This window comes from Physella acuta, unplaced genomic scaffold, assembly GCF_028476545.2.
Source record: "Physella acuta isolate Inbredline_101_S28 unplaced genomic scaffold, ASM2847654v3 ptg001452l, whole genome shotgun sequence".
In the NCBI taxonomy this organism is placed as follows: Eukaryota; Metazoa; Mollusca; class Gastropoda; family Physidae; genus Physella; species Physella acuta.
Genome location: NW_026732967.1, coordinates 485,001 through 508,523, shown reverse-complemented (window position 1 = coordinate 508,523; position 23,523 = coordinate 485,001). Strand labels below are relative to the sequence as shown.

The following is a 23,523-nucleotide window of genomic DNA, read 5'->3' as shown; positions in this document are numbered from 1 at the left end:
AGAAGATGGATGTATACTATGGGGGTCAAGAGTAATTATCCCCAAAATTTTACAAAAAGAAGTTTTAAGAACTTTACATGATACTCATCTTGGTTCTTCCAAAATGAAGAGTCTAGCAAGATCATGGTTCTGGTGGCCACATATGGATGCTGATATTGAAAAATATGTAAAGCTTTGTTCAAGCTGTGCACAACATTCAAATCAACCAGCTACAGCACCTTTGAAAAACTGGGACTGGCCAATGGGCCTAGTTTCACAGCTCATGAGTTTAAACTGTTTTGTGTGGCAAATGGTATTGAGCATATAACCACATCCCCCTATCATCCTGCTGGGAATGGTTTGGCTGAAAGAGCGGTAGGCATATTCAAAACCGCTATGGTAAAAATGAGTACCGGTAACAAATGTTCTCTCAGAGAAAGAGTAAACAGGTTCTTAGCCAAATACCACACAACTCCTCATATAACAACAGGTGTTGCACCATGCGAATTGCTATGTGGTAGGAAAATTAAAACTCATCTTGACCTACTACATCCAACTGTTCAAAGGTCTGTTTCCCAACATCAACATACACAAAAAGTAAATCATGACAAAACATCCATTGAAAGAGAATTTGGTGTTAATGAGAATGTGTATCTGAGAATTTATGGGAGAAAGGAAAAATGGATACCAGGTCAAATTGTTCAATGTACAGGACCTGTGTCTTATAAAGTAAAAACAAATGATGGACTTATTGTCCGTAGACATGCAGACCAGTTAAAAATAACTTGTACAGATAATAAGTGTGAATCTGTCAATCCCACCAAATCTGATCAGTTCACACCAACTCAGTTTGTTCCACAACCAAGTTCTGTTGATAAGAGTGAACCAAGTAGTCTAGAGTCAGAAAATGTAAATTCTGGAATTAATGATTTAGATCCTAGACCTCCTGAGATAGAGAATCCAGATGGTCAGAATCTTGAGTCACCAAATCAAAAGCCACTGAGAAGGTCAAGCAGGACAATCAAAGTCCCAAATAAGTTAGACCTATGATTTTAAAGGTCAAAAGGACTTTGACATCATTGTTTTGTATTTAATTATGTTGTAACATATTGTGCATTGTTTGTAAGGATGTAATCTACCATAGTGTTCATGTTACAATATAATTGGTGATTTTAGGATACTGTAAATTGTTCTATTGAGAGATGTGTTGTGTTTACTAAGGGTAAAGGGATGTAATATAGTGAGACTTGTGAAGTCAAGGGAACTCACTCTCCTTGTATTAGTATTATATTTATACTGTTATCTTGAGTGATGTCCCTTTTATGTTTATAAATAGTTGTGTCTCGTGACTTCCGCTCTCTCTCGTTATCATCATGTAGTTGGAGGCCAATAAACATTTTATATACAACCACATGCTTCTATCGTCAATCTATTACATCTGAAGAGTCTTAGGCGAGGGCATACTTTTGACCATATAAACCCCACAGCAGTTTTCCCTTTATAATCCTCCAGTTTCATAAAACGTATATATTTTTCTCAATGATATCTTCACAAAATAGCAACTCTTCTTTGATATCATCTGAGTGAATATATTTCACAAAGACAAGCAACTGCTAACACAAACTCACGTCTGTTGATTCATCAACTTGAAAAGCAAACAATGGAGAAAGGTTGATTTCATTCAAAATGTGTTCTTTAACATCTACGGACATGTCTGCTATAAGCCGCTTAATAGTATTATTTAACAGATATTTGTTGCATCTTTACTTCACTGCAATCCCCAAAAATTAATTTCACCATCTCACAACATGCAAGGTTTGATCAGATTTTCTCCTATTGTGTGAGTTTATTTTGCGTGGCTATTTCTAATGCGACTTCATATGCTGCTAGCACAATTGCTGTTTCTTTTTGAAAACTTGCCGTTCCATCAAGTCTGACGCTTGCAGCGAGCTTCGTGCCGAAGAAAGAACTACCAGAGGCGTAGCGACCCTTCCCGGCGCCCGGGGACAAACTTTTCGATTTGCACCCCCAAGATTTCGCTTTGCACCTCCCCCCCCCCTCAAGATTTCGATTTGCACCCCCCTCAAACTCTCAAACTTTCCATTTGCACCCCCCTCCCTCAAACTTTCGATTTGCACCTCCCTCAACCTTTCAATTTATTTTTCCAACCCATTTTGGCGCCCCCTAAGGTCGGCACCCCCCCTCAAGATTTCGATTTGCACCCCCCTCAAACTCTCAAACTTTCCATTTGCACCCCCCTCCCTCAAACTTTCGATTTGCACCTCCCTCAACCTTTCAATTTATTTTTCCAACCCATTTTGGCGCCCCCTAAGGTCGGCACCCGGGGACATATGTCCCCCCCCCCCCCCGCTACTGAGAACTACATAAATACTACATATCTTATTTGGTATGTTCTTAATGACTCATCTCAAAATGACGTTTTAGCTTTGAAGGTTTCATAGACTCATGATCGTAAAGAACTTTGCACAGTACGGCAGTACGCACTAGTTCTTCTCTATTCCATTTCCAGTGATGTTACTTGTTAGTAAAGCCGAAATTCATATAGGCCTAGATCTAGATCTTATAATTAAATATTGTCGAAAGCCAAACTGTCGGGAGCCTAAATGAATGGCTGAAATTTATAGTTGCCCTTTTGACAAGGTCGATTTTGTCCAGTCGTTTTTTCGAAGCCGTGTTAATATTATCACGGGCCGTTTTAGATTAGTTTTTAGAACGGACCGTTTTGATCCCGAGATAACGTGACTTGTTTTGAAGTCATGTGACATAGATTTAGTTACAAAATGGATGTCGTGATGTGCATAAAAAAGTAATTTAAAATAGACCTAAACAATCCTAGACCTAGATCTAAATTTTTCAGAGAATGACTTAACGCACGATTTGAAAATTTGATCATACAAGAAGCATCGTTTTAATTGATTATAAAACTCTAAAGAAAAGGTAGGAATCACATTCACACTGAGTTGTAGTTGTAGTAAATACTAGTAGTTACTATTACTACTACTACTGTAACTATTACTAAGTACTAAGTCTACTATAGTATTAGTTATATTAACTATTTTTTTATTAACTACTAGCCGTCCCGGCCAGGCCCTGCTCTGGCTTCTGTGAAAAACCTTTCTGTTAAAGACCATTACCTGTGTGTTTAGTAATCATCATAAACCCGGCATTGCCCACCCAAACCACAACCAACCAAAACAACAAAACGCAAACATAACGCTAACACAATTACAAATACAAACGAAAACAAAAACCTAACAACAAACCCAACCACAACCACAACCACAAACACCAATACAAACACAAAGAAAAAACAAACAAAAAAGCAAACGAAAACAAAAACCTAACAACAAACCCAACCACAAACACCAATACCAACAAAAAAAAAAACGAAAAAGCAAACGAAAACAAACCAAATCCAAACGCAAAACCAACTACAAACCCAAACAAAAAAACACAAACAAAAACGAAAAAAGAAAGAACGAAAACAAACCAAATCCAAACGCAAAACCAACCAAAAACACAAATACAAACCCAAACAAAAAAAACACAAACAAAAACGAAAAAAGAAAGAACAAAAACGAACCAAATCAAAACGCAACCACGAACACAAACCCACCTAAACACAAAGAAAACACTAACGCGAACATAAACGCCCGGGGCAGAATCGCCTGTTTTAGCTTAATAAACGACTATAGTACCCCAACTTATTCATAGTTTTTGCACTCACTTAAACGAACGCGCCTGTTTCAATTTAATGAACAATTATAATACTCCATCTTATCCGTAAAATACCTAAAACATTTGCACTTGATCAATCCCCGCTAATTATGTAATTATTTTTTTCCCAACACCAAAACAAAGTAATTAAAAAGTAAATTATTTTCCACAAAATGCAATGGTTTCATAAAGGGAAGTAATTGTGTTTTGCCTAATTTATCAAAGGGAAGTAAGCGCTATAGGACTAAATAAAAACATAATTAGAATTTTTGTAAAAGATGATATTTTTTTAAAACTTGTGTTTAATGAACATGCCGACAATTATTATTATAATTTGAAAAATGAAAATGATTTCCCAACACTTTTAATAGTAATTTTTTAACTCATAAATTTAGACAAACGCGCACGATAATTTGTCTAACACTTAAATCCATAGAATTGTCAACGACAAACATATGCGTTACAGAATTGAGCTTTATATATTAGATTAGTTAAACTATAGTATAGAGTGTGTACTGGGTAATCTATCGTTTTGGGTACGTAAAATGTATATATATGTATATATATATATATATATATATATATATATATATATATATATATATATATATATATATATATATATATATATATAGGCCTATATATAATTATATATATATATATATATATATATATATATATATATAATATATAGGCCTATATTTATTTATTTATTTATTTAGGCCCTATAGGTAAGAAACACATTTTTATAAATACCCTCTCCATTACAAATCCCTGGTTATGCCACTGTGCAAAGACAGTCTACCTGCCCAAGTTCGGTATCCAAAGCTAAGACTTTTTGGACCGATTAGAAGTTTTGTGCTCTACAATTCGACCATTTTCCCATATAAGTTTTAGCTTTCAGTATAAATTTGTCTATATTGTTATTGCATTATAGATATATCATTATAGTTATAACTACATTTGCTTTTATTATTAGTTTTTATGTGTCTGAAATCAGTTACCATTAGATAAAGATGTCAACCCAAACTAACAATGTGGCAGAAGCTGAAGACACAACACCTCTCTTAGGCTCAAGAGTTCGAACCAGTTCAACTATTAAGAGGTATCAACTAATTTTTTTATAGTAATCTACATATTTTACTACAGCAATTTATTTCAACTGTTCTAGTTCTTGAAATTAAATGTTGAATGTCACAGAGGATTTTCCAAGAGTGAAATTTGTCAATAAATTTGTTCAAATATTATACATTATAATTTAATACCAAAATGTAAACCTAGATTCATTTGTAATTATGTTCATATATTACTTTACAGCCCTGTAAATGTGCCAAGCACTGCTATAGAACCCCCTAATGTCTATAGGAGCAGATGGCGATCAATCAGAGTCATGTATCTGACCATGTTCCTGGGTTCTGTTACTTTCACTATAACCATGTCTTCATTATGGCCATTCCTTCAAGTTGTAAGAATTTTCAACATTTTCACATGCAACCTAGATTTTAATATATATATATATATATATTATTAAAAATATACAATTTTACTGATAATTAAAATAAGATAAAAATGATTGAAAAATGTGCTCAACATCATTTCATGTGAATGACTTGAGTTGGCCACATGGTCTTAGAATTCAAATTCAGGAACACTTTGTTGCTGCCTGGTCAGTTTCCCATTTAATCCTTCACAGGTTATAATTAATCAAAAAGTTAAAATTAAATTTTAGACATTGTTTCCTTGATAAAGTAAAAAAAAAGAAAACTAACACATCCAATAATTTTTCCAGCTAAATCCTTCAGTGACAGAAAGCTTCCTCGGTTGGGTGGTAGCTGCTTACAGTGTTGGACAATTTGTTGCCTCCCCTGTCTTTGGTGGATGGGCAAATTTGAGAAGCTCTAGTAGAGAGCCATTAAGCATCAGTCTATTCATGACAGCCTTATCAAATTTCTTTTATATGTACCTTCAGTCTATGCCTTCTCATAAAGATTATTTCATGATTCTAGCCAGAGGTCTCATTGGTTTTAGTGCAGGTGAGTTCCTAATTATTCTTAATATTATTGCTTAGTTATTTTTTTTTTCTTCCAGATTAAAAGAAAAGGAATTATTTGAGTAAATATTTGTTTTTTGAAAACTCAGTTCTTACTAGCTTTATGCATCTAATAAAAATGCTTTTTTTGGACAACCCATAAAAGGTTCCTTATATAACCAAACCTGAATCACAACTTTTTACTTTAATAATGATACATTTACTTTCTAACAAACAAAATGTCAATGGTTGAAGAAAAGGAGGGTGGGGGGTATGGGGGAGCTAACAATTGTAACTACATCCACTTGAAATGGTAACTAATAGGTGTGAGACATCACTTATAGATTATCCCAATTTGTTTAATGCAGGCCTTTAAAGTGTAAAGAAAATAAGATTACTGTTTAGAATACTGTTATACTTACATGCCTACATTTTTAGAAATGCAAAAGAAAAGTAACACATTTTTAAAAAAAATGTTTCAGGCAATGTTGCAGTGGTCAGATCATATGTCTCAGGAGCCACATCTGAGAATGAAAGAACTGGCAGTATGGCCAATCTAAGTATATTTCAAGCTATGGGATTCATACTTGGACCAGGTAAAATTGTAGTGTGTACAAGCAGTTACCAAACTGTAATAGTTGATGAAGTGTTGCCTGGGCTTATGCTCCTTAGGGAACTGAAAGGAAAAAAAAAACAAGTCAAAAGTGTTTAGAGCAGTGGTTCCCAAACTTTCAAATGGGCCCTCTTTGAATAAAAAGTAAGTGACCCATGATCCCATAGAATTAAAAAGTCGAATTAAGTAAGGAAATTGATAAGAACTAAAATAAGAATTTCTAGTAGACAATATGAATTATTCTTGATGTTTTAATATGATGAGTAAAATTACTTGCTATTAACAAGCCTCAACATTCGTGGTTGAGTTTTTGTTAACGCAAACCTCATTTCATTATCAACATTATATATTCTCGCAAAGATATGTAGACGAAAAAGGAGCTAAGACTTGAAAGGCTATCAATTTCACATTTGAGTATGAATGGTGCATACTACACCAACATTGTGTGAGCAGTTTTTTGTTACACATTAGGTAACGCGGAATCTTTCCGCATATTTAAGAATGTGTCTGGCAATTCATCGGGAATGCTGGCAACATCAAGAGAAGCAGAAAATACGTAACGTATCAATGAAGATTCTTCTAAAGAATGCCACAGTTCATTTTCGAGAGATTCAAGATGGCCAGAATTCTCTTCTATTTTTTTATTTTTCTTACATTCAGCTTCATCTACCACTGTAGAGCTTCTCAAACATGGCAATATTTCCAATATTTATTTTTTTCGCCAATTTTGCAGCTTTGTTAAAAATGCCCTGAGATTTTCATGAAAAGAGATAATATTTGTTCATTTTCCATGAAGCGTCAGGTTAAGCTTATGTTGATGTTCGAATATATCTGTAGATATGCTACACTCTCGAACCACTCTTTGTTGTTGAAGTATATCAAAAGGTCTTGTTTCCCTTGCACATCTAAGAACAACTTGATTTCATCTTTCAATTCAAAAACACGATTCACAACATTTCCTTTTGACAGCCACATTATCTATATTCATGTCTATGCACTCAACATGTTAATGTCGATGCACAGATGGGTGTTTTTTTTTCTGAAAGCCTGATTTCGACCCAAATATAGATGGTGCACCATCCGTACAAACCCCACAGCCATTTTCTCATTTTAAGCATCCAGTTTTTTTTTTAAAATATTAATTTTTGTCCATGATATCTTCACAAAATTGCAACTCTTTATCAATATCATCTGAATAAATATATTTCACAAAGACAAGCAACTGCGAACACGAACTCACGTCTGTTGATTTATCAACTTGGAAAGCAAACGATGGTGAAAGCTTGGGCACTCTTCTGAAATTATGGTTGCCATGGCAATGGTGGCCATCTTGAAAAAATAACCTTTTGTAGAGTTATAAAATTTTATAAACTAACATATTTATCGGCTATATAATTATTGATCCTTTTTTTTACTAACACTAATAAAGTCAGCTTGCATTCGAAATTTTTTTTTTCAAATTTTCAATTTTTTAAAACTGATGAAATATTGTTAAATTTAGCATTGATTTCAAAGATGTTTCACCATACCAAATATTTTCCTAAGTTAGATAATATACACAAGTTAATAAATAAATTGTATTAATTAAGAAGTTTTTTCTGGAGCCTACTACCCTTACACCGCGTTTACACTTACGACATGTATACTATACATTTCTGGAACACAAAACTTATTTTTATCTGGGACAATTTTCTCCACAGAACATGTATACTTTAGCGTTCACAATTACAGAACATGTTATAGAACATTTTATAAAACAAGCATGACCTTTGACCCGGAGCGTCTGCTATAAAGGCCCAGATAATTAAAATAAAGAGTAATCAAAGTAAAAAAACAAACGTAGATAGTGGCCACGCAGCTTTATTTAAAAAAAAAAATGAAAATGGTGTAGCCACGGGGCTTGCGATTCAACAATAAATCATCTAAAAATTAGAGAACATGCAAGATTTTATAAATTTTATTGGAGTGCCAGCTGCTGGAACTAGACAGTTTTTAATAAATATAATGCTGTGTATAATAGCGCGGGTAGTAGACATTACCCACATGTTATTACCCCTCCCTCCCATCCCGCAGCACAATCACCCCTTCCCACCCCAACCCCATGGTATTCATTTCCCCAGCTTCTTTGCTTGTCTATATCATTCCTACAGAAACAGCTTCGAATGAACAGGGCTAAATATTTGTTTGCTGAAAGGCCCGATTTCTTCGAAAACTTGCATTTGCCAATTTCATTAAACGTATTGAGATCGCGTTATAACTATACTGAGTCTATTATTAAGAAAAAAAAGAGGATCAGTATTTAGAGTAGGGTCTACGACACTCATTACCCACCCGCCCTACTCCCCTCGTTTCTTTATGTTAATTATATCCCATTTTAAACCTAAATAATTAGCCTATGACTTTATCTGCCAGTTTTTATATTAAGTTAATCAACTTACTATAAAAACTGGCAGATCCCACGTGTGTGATCCCACGAGCTCATTCTGGTGGGCCTATAGATTTATTCATGTCAGAACGAAACTGAAAATATGTTGATACACTTAAAACAAAATATTGGTCAAGGAAAAATTGGAGATACATTTGGTTAAATTATATTTTTAAATTAATTATTAGGGGTCATCCATAAATGACGTCACGCTTTTTTGGACGATTTTTACCTCCCCCCTCCCCTCCGTCACACTTCGTCACAAAAAGCCAGACCCCCCCCTAAAATGACGTCACACCTCAACCTACAACCCCCCTCAAAATTGCAGTTGAATTTTTTAAAAACATTGATAGTTTTCCAAAATCTTGTCTAAACTGTTACAATTTATTAAAACAGTTATCTAAAACGCGAAATAACGTCTAAAATTCGTTTTCTAACATTGCTTTTTTATGATGCAAAAATGTGACGTCGCAACATCTGACCCCCCCCCTCCCCCTCATCACACATCGTCACAAAATTACGGACCCCCCTCCCCCCTACGAGTGTGACGTCATTTATGGATGACCCCTTATTTTCGTAATTAATACCTAAACTGGTTTTAAGGCAAAGACCTAGGATGCGCTTATTACTTTTTGACGCATGCGCACTCAACTGAAATTTCAGCGAGCGAAAACAAAAACTTGACCCAGAACATAAAATGGGGCGTGGTTTTGTGCCCTGCAACTCAGAAGATGTTCCATATACATGTAACATGTTTAGTATACACTTTAGTAGGTCATGTCTAGTATACTTGTCGTAAGTGTGAACGCAGTGTTAAATGGCGTTCTAGTTATTGGCATTTAAGAAACCGGAGTAGTGTATTTACAACTTCCGGTTATTAGAAATTGCTGAAACGTTGATACAGGCCAAAAACATTGATATAATACTTAGATATAAAATTTCGACAACATAACTGAAACGGTATTCAAATAATCGTGTTTACATACAAAATTGCAAAACCATGTTTTTTCCGTTCCGAACGATGTAAAACGTCTAAGTTTGTCAAAATCTCTGATTAGATTTTTTTTCCCACAAGTACAATGCATCCTTTTTGTTCCGTATATGCTAAAGTAGGGAGGTGTATAACTGAGAAAACTGTCAAAATATTTTAATTATAATTATTAGCATGATTACAATAGTTCCTCTTTTCTCTGTATACGAGAAAATAAAAAGATTTGAAATTTCGCTCATATTTTTCAATTTTCATTTCCATTGTACAATATTGTACATGTTTCACCTTTTTGTAATAGATTATCTATTAGGGGTTATTCATGTATGACATCCACAAAAATTTCAGATTTAACTATAAAGAAAAGCATTGGTCACTTTAGTATATATTGGATACCTTTACTAATATTTGGTAAAGTTGGTCTCTTCCTTAATATTAGTGAAGATTTCTATGCAATAGATACTAAAGTGACCCACGCTTTTCTTTATAGTAATTTAAATAGTAGTGTATAACTTATTTTCTACTTTTTGAGTGCATTATTACATAAAAGCTTGTTATTAAAAAGGTTTTTTTAAATGATTTTTTTAAAAAAGTCTTTAAAAAGTTTATTTTCCAACTAGCTGCAAAGTGCACAAACATCTCCACTAGAGCACGGACCATCTATAATATATATATATATATAGATCTATATAATATAAGCCGCCAGGTAGTGTGTCAGTCATTTCGTCATCGCTATGGATTTCGGAAGTCTCTCCCTTGGCGCGGACGGCCGGGAAAACGTGTTGTTTGGAGGCGGTTTAAATTACGCCTTGGGTTCGGGGAGGAGAGATGTCTGGGCGGGCGCTCGTGAGAGCGTCAGTTCTCAATTTTTTTTTTTTAAACCGTAATTTAATTTTTTTTTAATATCCATATTCGCACCAAAGTGCTGAATGAATATAGGCCCCAATGCGGGGACCCCCATCTGCGCGCAGTGCGGTAAACTCCGAGGGAATATCCATATCCACACCGTGGCGAAGCACGGGTATAAGCTATATATATAGGGCCTATGCACATTGTTACAACAATAATACCCATCGCGCTTCTCTCTCCCACCCCCACACCTCTCCCTATTCCTAACGTGTTTTTGACTTGAAGTTTAAATTATTCACAATAGATATAGATTTAAAGAACATACTAACACGTAAAATCATTGATTTTATGGGTAATACAAATTATTTCAAGCTACAAGTCACGTACTATTTTCTTTAAAAACATCATCGCTAAAACCAAATCAGCCATGAACTTGGCAAGTTGTTTTTATTTTTACTTTAATTTGTTTAAACTATGCACTGGCGACAAAAATTACAATCACGTAACCTTTTACTTAATTAGATAAAAATATTCAACTGTTCTAAAATTTAAAAAGATTATAAAAAGAAGTTTTTCCTCTGTCAGAAAAGAAAAAAAAATTGAGCAGAGCAATCAGAAAAAAAAAATAGACTCCGCTACAAAGTGAATGGGGGCTTAGCTCATCGGACAAAGATGTAAAATAACATCGAAGTGTAATCACTGAATGGAGTTACAGTTGCAGCAATAAATATATAATGAAGAAATAAACTTGACTGACAAACTTGTTTATTATGTATCTGCATGTTTTTATTTTTTTTTTACTGAACTATTAAGCCCCTAAAACTTGCTAACATCAATTTTGAAAAGTTCGGTGGTGTGTTGTCAACGAAGAAAACGGCAAGTTTCTGTGACAATGCATACATGTTAATGATCGTTGTAGTGTTTTGTAGAGCTCGACCTTTCTTGGACAACGCTCTGAAATTATATCTAATGTTTATGTCCCAACAGAAAATAAGGGATGACCATTCTGGAAATGCTCATAAAAATGTTACATGGTTTTAAAACCACCTTTTTTTTACATTTAAAACGTGTAGAATTTTATGCATTTTTGATTGCTTTGTATCTCACTAAAGGCATTTTATTCAATTCTGCTTATTTTACATTTGTATTTGTAAAGAAATACTTTGAACGGCCCAAAAAGCCCGTGAGTTGAATAGTATGTGGGTCAAAATCCGTTGCGCGTCTGCGTTGAAAAATCATCTATGTGATAGTTTTTAATCGATAAAGGAGATACACTGTATAATATCAACAACTATAAAAATTACACAGAGTTAGAGGCTTAAAATGTACTTTTCAATTATATTTTCATATAACTTAACAATTATTTGATGTTAATTAGTTGGTTAGGATGAACTATTAAAATTTGAATGCATTTTCCTCGTCCAGTTATTCAAGCAGCCTTGGTACCTGTTGGCTACCCTGGTCCCATAGAGGTGGTTGGCTTTCATTTGAACATGTACACCGCCCCTGCCCTGTTTGCTGCTCTGGTGGCAGTCATCAACCTGATCCTGCTAGTCACCGTCTTTAGAGAACATCGCGTGTATGACACTCACTTTAAAGCGCATGTTCAGGGTGAACCTAGTGAAGAGATTAATGATCTTCATAGTGATGGTAAGCGTTAAATTAAACATTCTTAGGCGTTATTCACTTATGACTTTGACACACATCCCCCACCCTCGTCTACAAGCGTCCACTTCGGACGTGACGCAACATAGAAGGACAAAAGCACAAACGGGCTATGAAACAAGATTAAGTACAAGAAAGACTCATTGTTTAATGAGTTTAAAACTCAAGTTTAATAAGCTATTTACACACTGTGAAACACAGTCTATTCTGAATAAGTAACACAAAAGAAAACACCAATCTAGAATAAAGGATACTACTCAGAGCGACTCTCTTATCTAGTAGCATGTAAGTACTAGATCACGCTGTCACACCCTTTTATACCCGTACAAACTAAAGTGCAAACCGGACGATGACACGCAAAAACAGCTCACAGTACGAGGATAGAACACTGACGAACGGGATAGGTCACTGCGTACATACAACATGCACCCATTTATACCGTTGACCACATCTCCTCCCACCATATTTAAATATCCCGTCAAAACTTACTACCAATATACTGATGCAATAATGTGTTATTTGTGTGTACCTATAGCTTATAATGTATATAGTGATATATGGTTTTATGAAAAATCAGTGATGAAATATTATAAGGTACTCAAGTTATTAGCGTTTAAGAAAACGGAAGTGGATTAAATACCACTTCCTGTTACCGGAAAGTGCACAAAAGTTAACTGAAAACAACAAATTTGACAGAATACTTATGTATGAAATTTAATCAACCTAACTAAAACGACACTGAAGTTATCGTTTTGAACACAAAGACGGACGTTATTGAAAAGAGTAGGCTTTTTCGATTCTAGTAGGTTGTATAGCATAAAATACTTGTCGAAATCTTGATTTGAATTTTTGCACAATTTATAATTCATTTTGTATAGATCTACTTGTATTCGATAAAGTGGGGAGGTGTAAAACAGCGAACACTTTCAAAATCTCTTTTAGTTTATGTGCACGATTACAATACTTTCTCTATGCTTACTAGAAAGTAAAATGGTTCAAAATTTTGTGATGATATGCAGTTGTGGTAGGAGTGGAGTAAATATCACAGCCTAAAATTAACAAAATAAACGGGGAGTAATCTCCTCTAAACTTTCTCCAATATTCTTATATAATATATGCATACCCGTGCTCCGGGTATGCATATATTACAAACGAAAACACAAACGCAACACACAAACACAAAAGAAAAAACAAACGCAAATAAAAACACAAATGAAAACACAAACACTCATAACATAAACACAACTTAAATGCAAAAATAAACGCATAGTGCTCACAGTCTAGCCCATGGCGCCAAATCGCCTGTCCGAGCATCGGCTGACGCGCCTGATTCAGTGAACGACTATAAAAACCCCAGCTTGTCCGCAAACTGAAAGATAGAATAATAATTAGTAAACAGTACGTTCAGTGTATTAAATAAATAAAAAGCAGTATTTAAAATATCCGAGTTTTACCTACCATATTGCACTTTATCAATTCATGCATTTTATTTTCAGTACTTTAAATTTGAAAAATTTACAATAGAGTTTCACGACTAAAACAATTGCGCACCTAATAAACGTGATGACGTTTGTATAATAGTGTGGAATAGTTGATTAAAAATTATAATTAGTAAACAGTACGTTCAGTGAATAAAATAAATAAAAGATAGCCTTTTATCAATCCATGTTAATTATAATATTCCATCAATAATGTCCTCTTACACGTCTGCATAATTTGCATTCACATTTTGCTAATTATATTATTCCAACAATAATTCCCTCTTTGAGATTTTGCATTCACATTTGTTTTATTAGCGTGAGTTGAATTTATTTTTAAATTGCCTCCCTTGGAAAATGACCAAACAGTTTAACTAATTCGTTTTTTCGACCCTATTATTATTAAAATATATCCATTTCTTCTAGGAATCTAAACGAAATGATATTTGACATTGATCCGTTTAATATGTTTTAGCAATTTGCGTGTATATAAGATTTCCTTTACGTTATGTGAAAGAGTAAAAACAGTGGCAGCCATAAAATAAATTTAAGTCTCTATATAAAGAAACCCTACTCTATCACTTATAATAAGACAATGCGATGCACCGAAAAGCATTGCATGGTGCGATGTTTACTTTTATGGTTCCAAAATCTAAAGCGATGACGGAAGGAAGGACTGACACACTACCAGCAGCGTTATATTATAGATAACATTACGGGGGATGGCAACTCTGGATATAGACATGATTTTTATCATTTTTTAATTACTTAAACATTAAAAATAGAATAGAATCTCCTAGAAAAAAGAATTGCGCACAAAGTGAACGGCAAACAATATGTGTATAATAGTACGGAATATGATTAGTACTTTATAAATTCATTTTGGTTTTTTTTTTTTTTTTGAGAAATCGGAAATAGCGTAAATTACTGCTTCCGGTCAACGGAAATTACTCAAAATTTGACAGAAGGCAGAAAATTAGACCTTTTACTTACATGTGACATTTCGTTTATCTATCTGAAACAGTACTCAAGTTATAGGCTTTTGAAAAACTAAAAGTAAAATATGTCCCACTTCCGCTTATCGGAAGTCGCTGAAAAGTTGATGCGGATTTACAAATTTGATATAATACTTATATATGAAATTTCATCAACATAGCTGTAATGGTACTCAAGTTATCGTGTTTACAGACACATACATACAGAGAGAGAGAGAGAGAGAGAGAGAGAGAGAGAGAGAGAGAGTGAGAGACATACGACATACGGGCAAGATTGCAAAACTATGTTTTTCCGAGTTGTAAATCGTCGAGATTTGCAAAAATCTCGTTTTTTTTTCACGGTTACAAGACTATACTTTTCTAGAATCCAATACAGATGGTGGGGAGCTTGTAATTGTGTATGATTTTTTATCAAATGGTTATGTGTTGTTCCAGCTTTAACCGTTAAATAAGATAGTTGTTATTAAAAATTCTGGCATTATATTTAACATACTACAAACGAGCTTTAATTTAAATCCGCCAACAAATGCTGCTTTTAAGGGAATTTGAAGCGGAGCAAAATAGTCTAGGATTAATCGTTGTTTATTTTCTCTTTTTAGGATCAATTGTATGCAATCCAAAGATCAACTATAAACCTGATTATATAGCAGTAGTGTCAACAATTTTTCTGTTCTTTGTTGTACTATTTATATTCACTGTGTTTGAAACGTAAGTTAATGTATTATTATTTTATAAAAGTATAATCATGTTATATCTAACACTTTAGCTTGATTGTGTGGACATGTCTCCACATTTACAAAATTTGATCATATAATAAATTAATTGATTTTTTTCAAATCATGCTTTAAATTTTGTGTTCTTCTCGAAATTTGTAAAGATAAATTCTTTTTTATTTCCTATACAGAATCGGGACACCTTTAACTATGCATATGTATGCCTGGAGTAAATCAAAAGCAACTTTGTATCAAGGAATAACATTAGGTGTGGCAGGCTTTCTATCTATAATAGTTTTTCTGGTGGCTAAAACATTGACTAAAAGGTAATTATGAAGTGTTGATACATTGAAAGTATCAGTACTAAAATAGTTACGGTGCCCAGAAAAATGTTATTTTGCTACAATGTACACGTAGTCATTCTTTATTATTGTCTATGTGCGCATCTTTCTGATCACCCATTGTTACATTTCTATTAGAAATAATTCTCTCTTGCATTAACTTACTTACGGTTAACCATAACCCTATATGTTTGACCAAGTGATATGATTATTTTTTGTTTGTGTATGTCTCGATTACATCCTGCCGACTACGTCAAATGTGCAGACGTGTGACGTTCTTTGTTAGGTCTTGTGCTACCCCTTCTCGCAGCGCGTAAATGCTACACAGGTGTGTAACCACCTGTCTGTAGGTATTCGTCCAGGACTTAAGGGGTCAGCGTGGTCGAGTCGGATGAGGCTCGTTAGCTGGGGACAGCCACTCTTCTAGGAGAGACAACTCCAAAATCAAACACCTGCTGCCTTGTAGTGTGTTCTTGGTTTAACAAAGGCTATGGAAGCAAATCCAAAAAGAAAAGCAGGCTGAAATCGGAGTCAATGGCCTCAATGGCGCATAACCAGTTGACACGTATCCTTAATTGTGATGGAGGCGTAGCCGAGTCGGCAAAAGCTCATGGTTGATAAATTCGAAAAAAAAGTCTCCAGTTCAAACCCTTTGGCAGATAAGGCTCGATCACTTCCAACACTAACAATTAAGAACGAAGAAGAAGTCCAGGACTTAGGAATTCTGGCTCTAGGCCATGGACACCTCATTTTTCACTGACATATCCATCTAATCTAAAGAAGCACAATCTGTCTTGTTGTCTTTGTCTGTATTCACTCAGATGATAGTAAAGAAGAGTTGTGAAGATAGCATGGAGAAAATAAATACGTTTTTTGAAACTGGATGATTAAAATGGGTTAAAACTGCTGTGGGGGTTTGTGAAGGGATGGTGCGGCATCTATGTTTAGGTCATAATCGGGCTTTCAGAAAACAGAAAAGATTTAGCTCCCTAAACACTGCATGATTCATCAGTATGCCCTCGACATCAAGACGCTTCCGACTCAATTGCTAGTAAAAGTCGTAAATTATATTAAATCCGGAGCCTTAAAAAACTGAGCAACGACATTAATATAGATCACGAGGTTCTGCTTTTTTACACTACAGTACGCTGGCTGTCAGACGAAATGTTGTGAATCGTGTTTTTGAATCTATCTATATACTACTAAAACTCAACTTTGTTTACATGTTTTAATATTTATTTGTTTGTCTGATTTGGTACTGTAAGGAAACTGCTCTATATGGGGGGCTATAAAATAGTATGTAGGTAGCGAACAATTTTTGATTGCAGACAGACTGTTAATCACACATTTATTTAAAGACGTTAATTAATTTATTGATTTATTCTTGGGTAGATTAACCACTTTAAAATTAAAGTTTTAGAACAATGGCTTAACTTTGACTGAATAGTGACGTTTGATAACTCATTTTTTTGTTTGTTTTTTTGATTTGTTATTGGGGAGAATCTGCATTATCTGTAGAGCTGTAAAATAGGATTTTGGGTGGTAAATATTGTTCTTTCTTAAACACACTGTTAATTACAAACTAATTTAAAGCCGTTAATTAATTTATGGATATATTCATAGGTAGATTAACCACATTAATTATAAAAGTTTAGAACAATAACTTAAGTAATAGTAAAGAGACTTACTTTCTTTTAACAACAATGTTTTCAATTATTTTTTTCTTAAGGCCTACATGTGAATGATAAGGTTGACTATCAGGACCTCGCGGGGCACAGGGCAGGTGAAATAGAGTTCACCTGTTTCTATGTTCTCAGCATATGAAGTGATAGTGTGGTCAGAGCCATGCTCGGCCGGAATCATTTTTTTTTAACAATACAAACATTTCTGAGACTTGGCGGGGCACTGGGCAGGTGAAGTAGAGTTTAGTAGAGTTTTTAAAATATAAAAAACGTCTTTTTGAATGTGGGGTCTGGTTATTTTGGGATGATAAGTGCTGGCAGACGTGATGTCATTTATGGATGACCCCCGAAACCCACAGTTATCTAACTAGATAACGGGTAGTCTAGTTGAAATCTGAAATCAAATTGTTCATGGAAGTGCACAGGAAACAAGACCTTTTGGTATACTTAAAATGAAATAGAGTAGTTGGAGAGAGTATCGTACCTAGCAGATATGTTCGAACAAAATGATAGAGTAGTTGGAGAGAGTATCGTACCTAGCAGATATGTTCGAACAAAATGACAGAGTAGTTGGAGAGAGTATCGTAACTAGCAGATATGTTCGAACAAAATGACGGAGTAGTTGGAGAGAGTATCGTACCTAGCAGATATGTTCGAACAAAATGATAGAGTAGTTGGAGAGAGTATCGTACCTAGCAGATATGTTCGAACAAAATGACAGAGTAGTTGGAGAGAGTATCGTACCTAGCAGATATGTTCGAACATCAACATAAGCTTAACCTGAAGCTTCAGGGAAAATGAACGAATATTATAACTTTCCATGATAATCTCGGGGCATTTTTATCAAAGCTGCAAAATTGGCGAAGAAAATAAAACTTGGAAATATTGAAAACTTGACAAACTCTGCAGTGTGGTAGATGAATCTGACTGTGAGATAATTAAAATTTTGAAAGAAGCGATTTCTGGGCATCTAGATTGAATCTTTTGAAAACGAACTGCGGCGCTATTTCTCTGAGCTGAAAGATGCATTGACGCATTACCCATTCTCTACTTCCCTTTATTTTGCCAGCATTCCCGATGAATTACGAGATGAATTCTTTGATTTGCTGAATGATTCCTTGATTGACTTTTCTAAAATAGATTTTCAACACTATTCTCCGATTAAAAACAAAATTAAGAAATAAATTGAATGTTGATGACATATTAGGTTGGCGTTAACAAAAACTTACTTTTTAACAGCGAATGTTTATAAATAGTATGCAATTTTACTCATCGTATTAAAACAGTTATCAAGAGTAGTTCATACTGAAAGTCTCATAGAAAATCTTATTTTAGTGCTTGTTAATTTCCATACTAATATCGTCTTTTTTTTTTCTATGGGGGTCGCGGGTCACTTACTTTTTATAAAAGGGGGTCGCCACTCGAAAAAGATTGGGAACCACTGCTCTAATATATATATATATATATATATATATATATATATATATATATATATATATATATATATATATATATATATATATATATATATATATATATATATATATATATTCTCTTCATGGAGGGACCACGCGGGACACCACATAAGCATGCCGACTCGCCCCCTCCCTCGCTCGCTCTCTTGGCATACCGCTACCACAACCACCAGTCTGGCGAGCTGTGGCGCAGCGGGGGGGGGGGGGGGGACATATGTCCCCGGGCGCCGACCTTAGGGGGTGCTAAAATGGGTTTAACCCAATTGGAAAAACAATTAAAATCTCATTTTAGCCGCAGTTTTGCATTATAAATACAAAACTTTGTCATTATGCCTAGTGTGTCTTGCACCATCTACACCATCTTAGCTAGACTACTGATGCATTGGTCGCAGTGAAAAATCTGTTTAGTCTTTACCATTACAATTTTATGTATCTTTTTCTACTTCTTGCATTTAAATAACACTTTTTACCGTTATGTGGTGTTTGGTGTTTGTTTTTTAAATTAAATTATTTTTTTAGGTCTCTGAGTGTTCAATGTTTTTTAGCGCAATTTCCATACTGACGATTGCGATTATTAATTCGTTATTTATAGATGGATGGATGGATGTGTGTCCACAGCTTTAAGTCGTATCTCCTCCTCAACGAAGCAATATCGAGGACTAGTTCCAAAAGCAAATATGTTAAGCAAGTTCCGGGGATGATTGTGGGCTAAAAAAATTCCTGGAATTCCTTCCTGGATTTCCCGGAAAAGCCAAAAACCCTCGAAAAAAATGCAGTTTTTGGCCCATTTCTCCGCAACCAGACCACTTAGCGACTTGAAACATTTACCAATCGATTCCAGCCATAATTTAGAACAATATTGCCGAAGAAAGTTTTCAAAAATATCCTTTCGTTCGGTCACAAAAAATTAATTAAGGAAATTGCGCTTAAATTGTCACTAGACTTTTTAATAACTTTTTTTAAAGTTGTTTTGTTCATTGCATTATATTGAAGTTACTATATGTGTTCTTAAGTTTAGTGCAGATAAGAGCTTATGTTTATAACCATTTAATTTTTTTTAAATTTCACGTCTGTTTTGATTAAACTTTGATTAGTCAAATTTCTATCGTATACTTTTAGGTACAATGAAAGGTATTTGCTTCTGTTTGGTTTTATTGTCTGCCTATGTGGATTTTTTGTTTACATACCATGGGGAAATACTTTGCCGCCTCAAGGAATGGCACGTAAGTCAAATTTCCATACAAAAATAAAAATGCTTTCTCTGGTAATATTTGTTTAAATGTGATATTAATTACATTAAAATTCATAATGTGTGTTCCAAGACCAACATTTTTAGTGAATTTTGCTTTTCTAGGATATTAAATAAAATCACTAAAATTTAAAGGTGTATTTAGGTAATTATATTGACATTATAATGAAGTACATTTTTTCACTCTTGAACTAGAACAAAACTTTACCTAAAACTGCGTTTTGCCTCGCTCATTTAGTCAAGTCTCTTTTCTAGATTAACTTTTTTTTTATGCTTCCACACTTCATGTTTATCGGGCGCTGCCCTGGCTTTTGTGCAAAACTTAACAACAACAAAAAAACAAACAACCCTAAACCTCGTCGCAATCTCAACCATGAACTTAAATAAAAACATAAACCAACCCTCACCACAACCATTAACATAAACCCTCTCACCTCCCCTCACTTCTCAGCTGAAAAAGAAAACCTCATCCATAAACACTAAACATAAGCATACACATAAACCAACCCTCACCTCAACCTGAAACATAAATATAAACCCAATCCATTCGCTACACTCAAAGGCCTAAATAAAGCGGGAGTGACCTCTCACTTCCATTGCAATCATGTTTTTATTTTTTTAATACTTAAAAAATAATTGTGCACCAAAATGAACGAATCAATATGTGTATTATACCACGGAAAATGAATACTTTATAAAGGAAACATTGATTAATTTTTAAAAAGTTAATTAAACATAACCAAAACATTTGAAATTCATTTCACTAATGGCGGATGAAACATGGAAACTGAAAACAACTTAATTACATGATTTAAAAAAAAAGTAATACTGAAAATGATAAAGATGGCAGTGGAGTAGGCAGAGGGGGGTAGGGTTTAGGACCTTCAAAATGACAATCCTTTGCGTTAAGTTGCAGCTATTGACGACGGTGGACTTGTGTCGCTATCATTTAGTGCTTAAACAACAAACACACAAGGTGGGATTAGGCGAAAGGAAAGCTGAACAACGTTAGATCAGCTAAGGGGTGTGGATGGGGGTGAGGGTGGGATGAATATTGGCAGGTGTCTATTATAAAATATTACCGCATGCGCATCTGGCAGGAAAGCGTGGGCTTGAGTGGTCGACTACATGGGGCGCAACAGATTGTTGCTGAGAAATGTGATTTGGCTATTTACGTGCATTGCGCATCTCACAGTCTAAATCTAGCACTTTCTGATGCCTGCGAGCTACCAGCTATGAGAAGCTGTATGGGGATCTTTAATAGCGCGTACAACTTTTTTAACACACCAAAACGACAATCTTTGCTTGCAAATTCAATAGAGAAATTAACACCTAAATTATCAGCATCTCGATTGTGCGCAACTAGATGTATTGAAGGTCACGAGTCCGTCTACGTTTTTATACAACTTCAAAAAGCAGCTGTTGATGCACTGGAAATTATGTCATCCTGGCACGATACAACAACTTTTTCAACAGCGGTTCAACTTTTAGGAGCAATTAGGAGTCTTGAGTTTCAAGTTTCTCTTAGAGTTATCTAAACAATGATTGCAATAACAATTCCGGTCAACAGAATACTCCAAACAGAAAACGTTGATTATCTGCGGCTTTAAAATTTTCTGAACATTCAAGTAGCTTACTAGTGAATATGCGGAAGGAAGCGGAATCAGAATTTACTACCGTATTTAATGAAGTCAAAGACCTGTGTGAGGAGCTCGACATAGATATACTTATTCCACGTCGAGCTGGAAGACAAATTCAATTTATATGTATGAAAGTTTTGACAATCTCTTCCCCATGAGACGATCCTGTCTAAGCCACTGGACGTCTCTTATTCTTTCTCACATTACCACACGCATTTAAATTTGGAATTGTGCATGTAGGATTAATGACATTCTATGTTTGTTATATTGATTGATATATTTGGTATATTATATATTGATTTTTATATCTAATATGTAGACGTTTTTTTTTATTTTTTTATTGTTGTTGTTTTCAGACGCCTCTAACCCGCGTCATAAATGTATGAGCTCTCATCTATTAGTATCATAACATACCTACTATAAAACAAGACAAGAAATACTAATTTTTAAAAAAAAAAAGGTTCTTGCATGATGATATTAGTTACTGACCTTTTGCTGTTTCTTTTTTTTTTTCAAATGAAATTTTACTGACTTTTATTATCAAAATTAATTTGATATTTTTAATGGCTAAAATGTGTTGTGTATTTATTTTATGCAGCTTTTGGACCACACAATTCAACACATTTGATTTCGCAAGAAAGACTAACATCAGTTTTCAACTATTTACTGCATGAAATTACACATGGAAACGACTTTTTGAACAATATTGAAAAGGGAATGGCGTTGATGAAAAGTTATGACATTCTAAATATGACAGGAAGTAACCTAACGACCATAAGCAAGGTTGTTACACCTATCCCAATGATTAACACAACAGAAATGGTACACAATACCACATACACACCAGAAGGCTGTCCATGGAATTATGCCTGGTGTAGTTATGTTCCTGTTATCCATTTAGCTCAGTACTTTGGTGCAACAATCCTGATTAGCATTGGATATCCAATGTGTAACATGCTCAGCTACACTATTTATTCTAAGGTCTTAGGACCCATACCTCAGGTAATTCATAGTTTTACAATATTTCATTGAGATGCATTTGTGCTCAATATTCGAAACTTAATTATGACCTCTTCATTGGCTTCTTCATATATTTTTTTTCATGATGATAAGCCTACACATCAAATTATAATTTAAACAACTGTCTCAATAGTTATTAAATTAGCCATAACAACTTTTACGCATTTTATAAAAACTAAAAATTATAAAAGGGAAAAAATATTTTTAAAAAAAGCAACCTTTTAAAAGCAAGCCTTTCTTTCGGTAATAGTCTACTCTCAATTAGATTCTACCCAAATTGCTGAAATGTATCGAGTTAAATTGTCTCTATCAGCCCCCCTTGTGCACAGTATTTTATATGTATTCATTTTTAGATCTACATATAGCTCATGTAGATGTGTGTATATATATATATATATATATATATATATCAAAGTATGCGTGTTTATTTGGCTTTTATGCATTAATACACTTTTCACCCGGTCGACATGAAACTTGGGGGGGGGGGGTAGTGTTTTCCTCATCCATTCCTCACAATCTCCGTCTGTCGATGCCGTCGCCAGAGAACAAGAGATCGCGAATCCTGAAATATATACTTTTATCAGTGTCCGCCCCCCTCCCCGGAAACTCCTCCCCCCCCCCCCCGAAAATATCAAGAGCCCCCC

The 23,523-nt window shown here is 34.5% G+C and overlaps 1 protein-coding gene across 1 annotated transcript in view; it reads left to right on the top strand.

The window, feature by feature from the left end:
- The first annotated feature begins 2,604 nt into the window (after nucleotides 1–2,604).
- Nucleotides 2,605–23,523, top strand: part of LOC131927983 (major facilitator superfamily domain-containing protein 8) — a 23,835-nt gene continuing 2,916 nt past the window's right edge. The window contains exons 1-10 of the mRNA XM_059283862.1: nucleotides 2,605–2,937; nucleotides 4,718–4,822; nucleotides 5,035–5,182; nucleotides 5,507–5,750; nucleotides 6,229–6,342; nucleotides 12,047–12,271; nucleotides 15,359–15,467; nucleotides 15,664–15,798; nucleotides 20,090–20,193; nucleotides 22,458–22,861. Of these exons, the coding sequence (XP_059139845.1) occupies nucleotides 4,734–4,822; nucleotides 5,035–5,182; nucleotides 5,507–5,750; nucleotides 6,229–6,342; nucleotides 12,047–12,271; nucleotides 15,359–15,467; nucleotides 15,664–15,798; nucleotides 20,090–20,193; nucleotides 22,458–22,861 (1,572 nt within the window). The 5' untranslated portion in view covers nucleotides 2,605–2,937; nucleotides 4,718–4,733. The remainder of the gene's footprint in view (nucleotides 2,938–4,717; nucleotides 4,823–5,034; nucleotides 5,183–5,506; nucleotides 5,751–6,228; nucleotides 6,343–12,046; nucleotides 12,272–15,358; nucleotides 15,468–15,663; nucleotides 15,799–20,089; nucleotides 20,194–22,457; nucleotides 22,862–23,523) is intronic.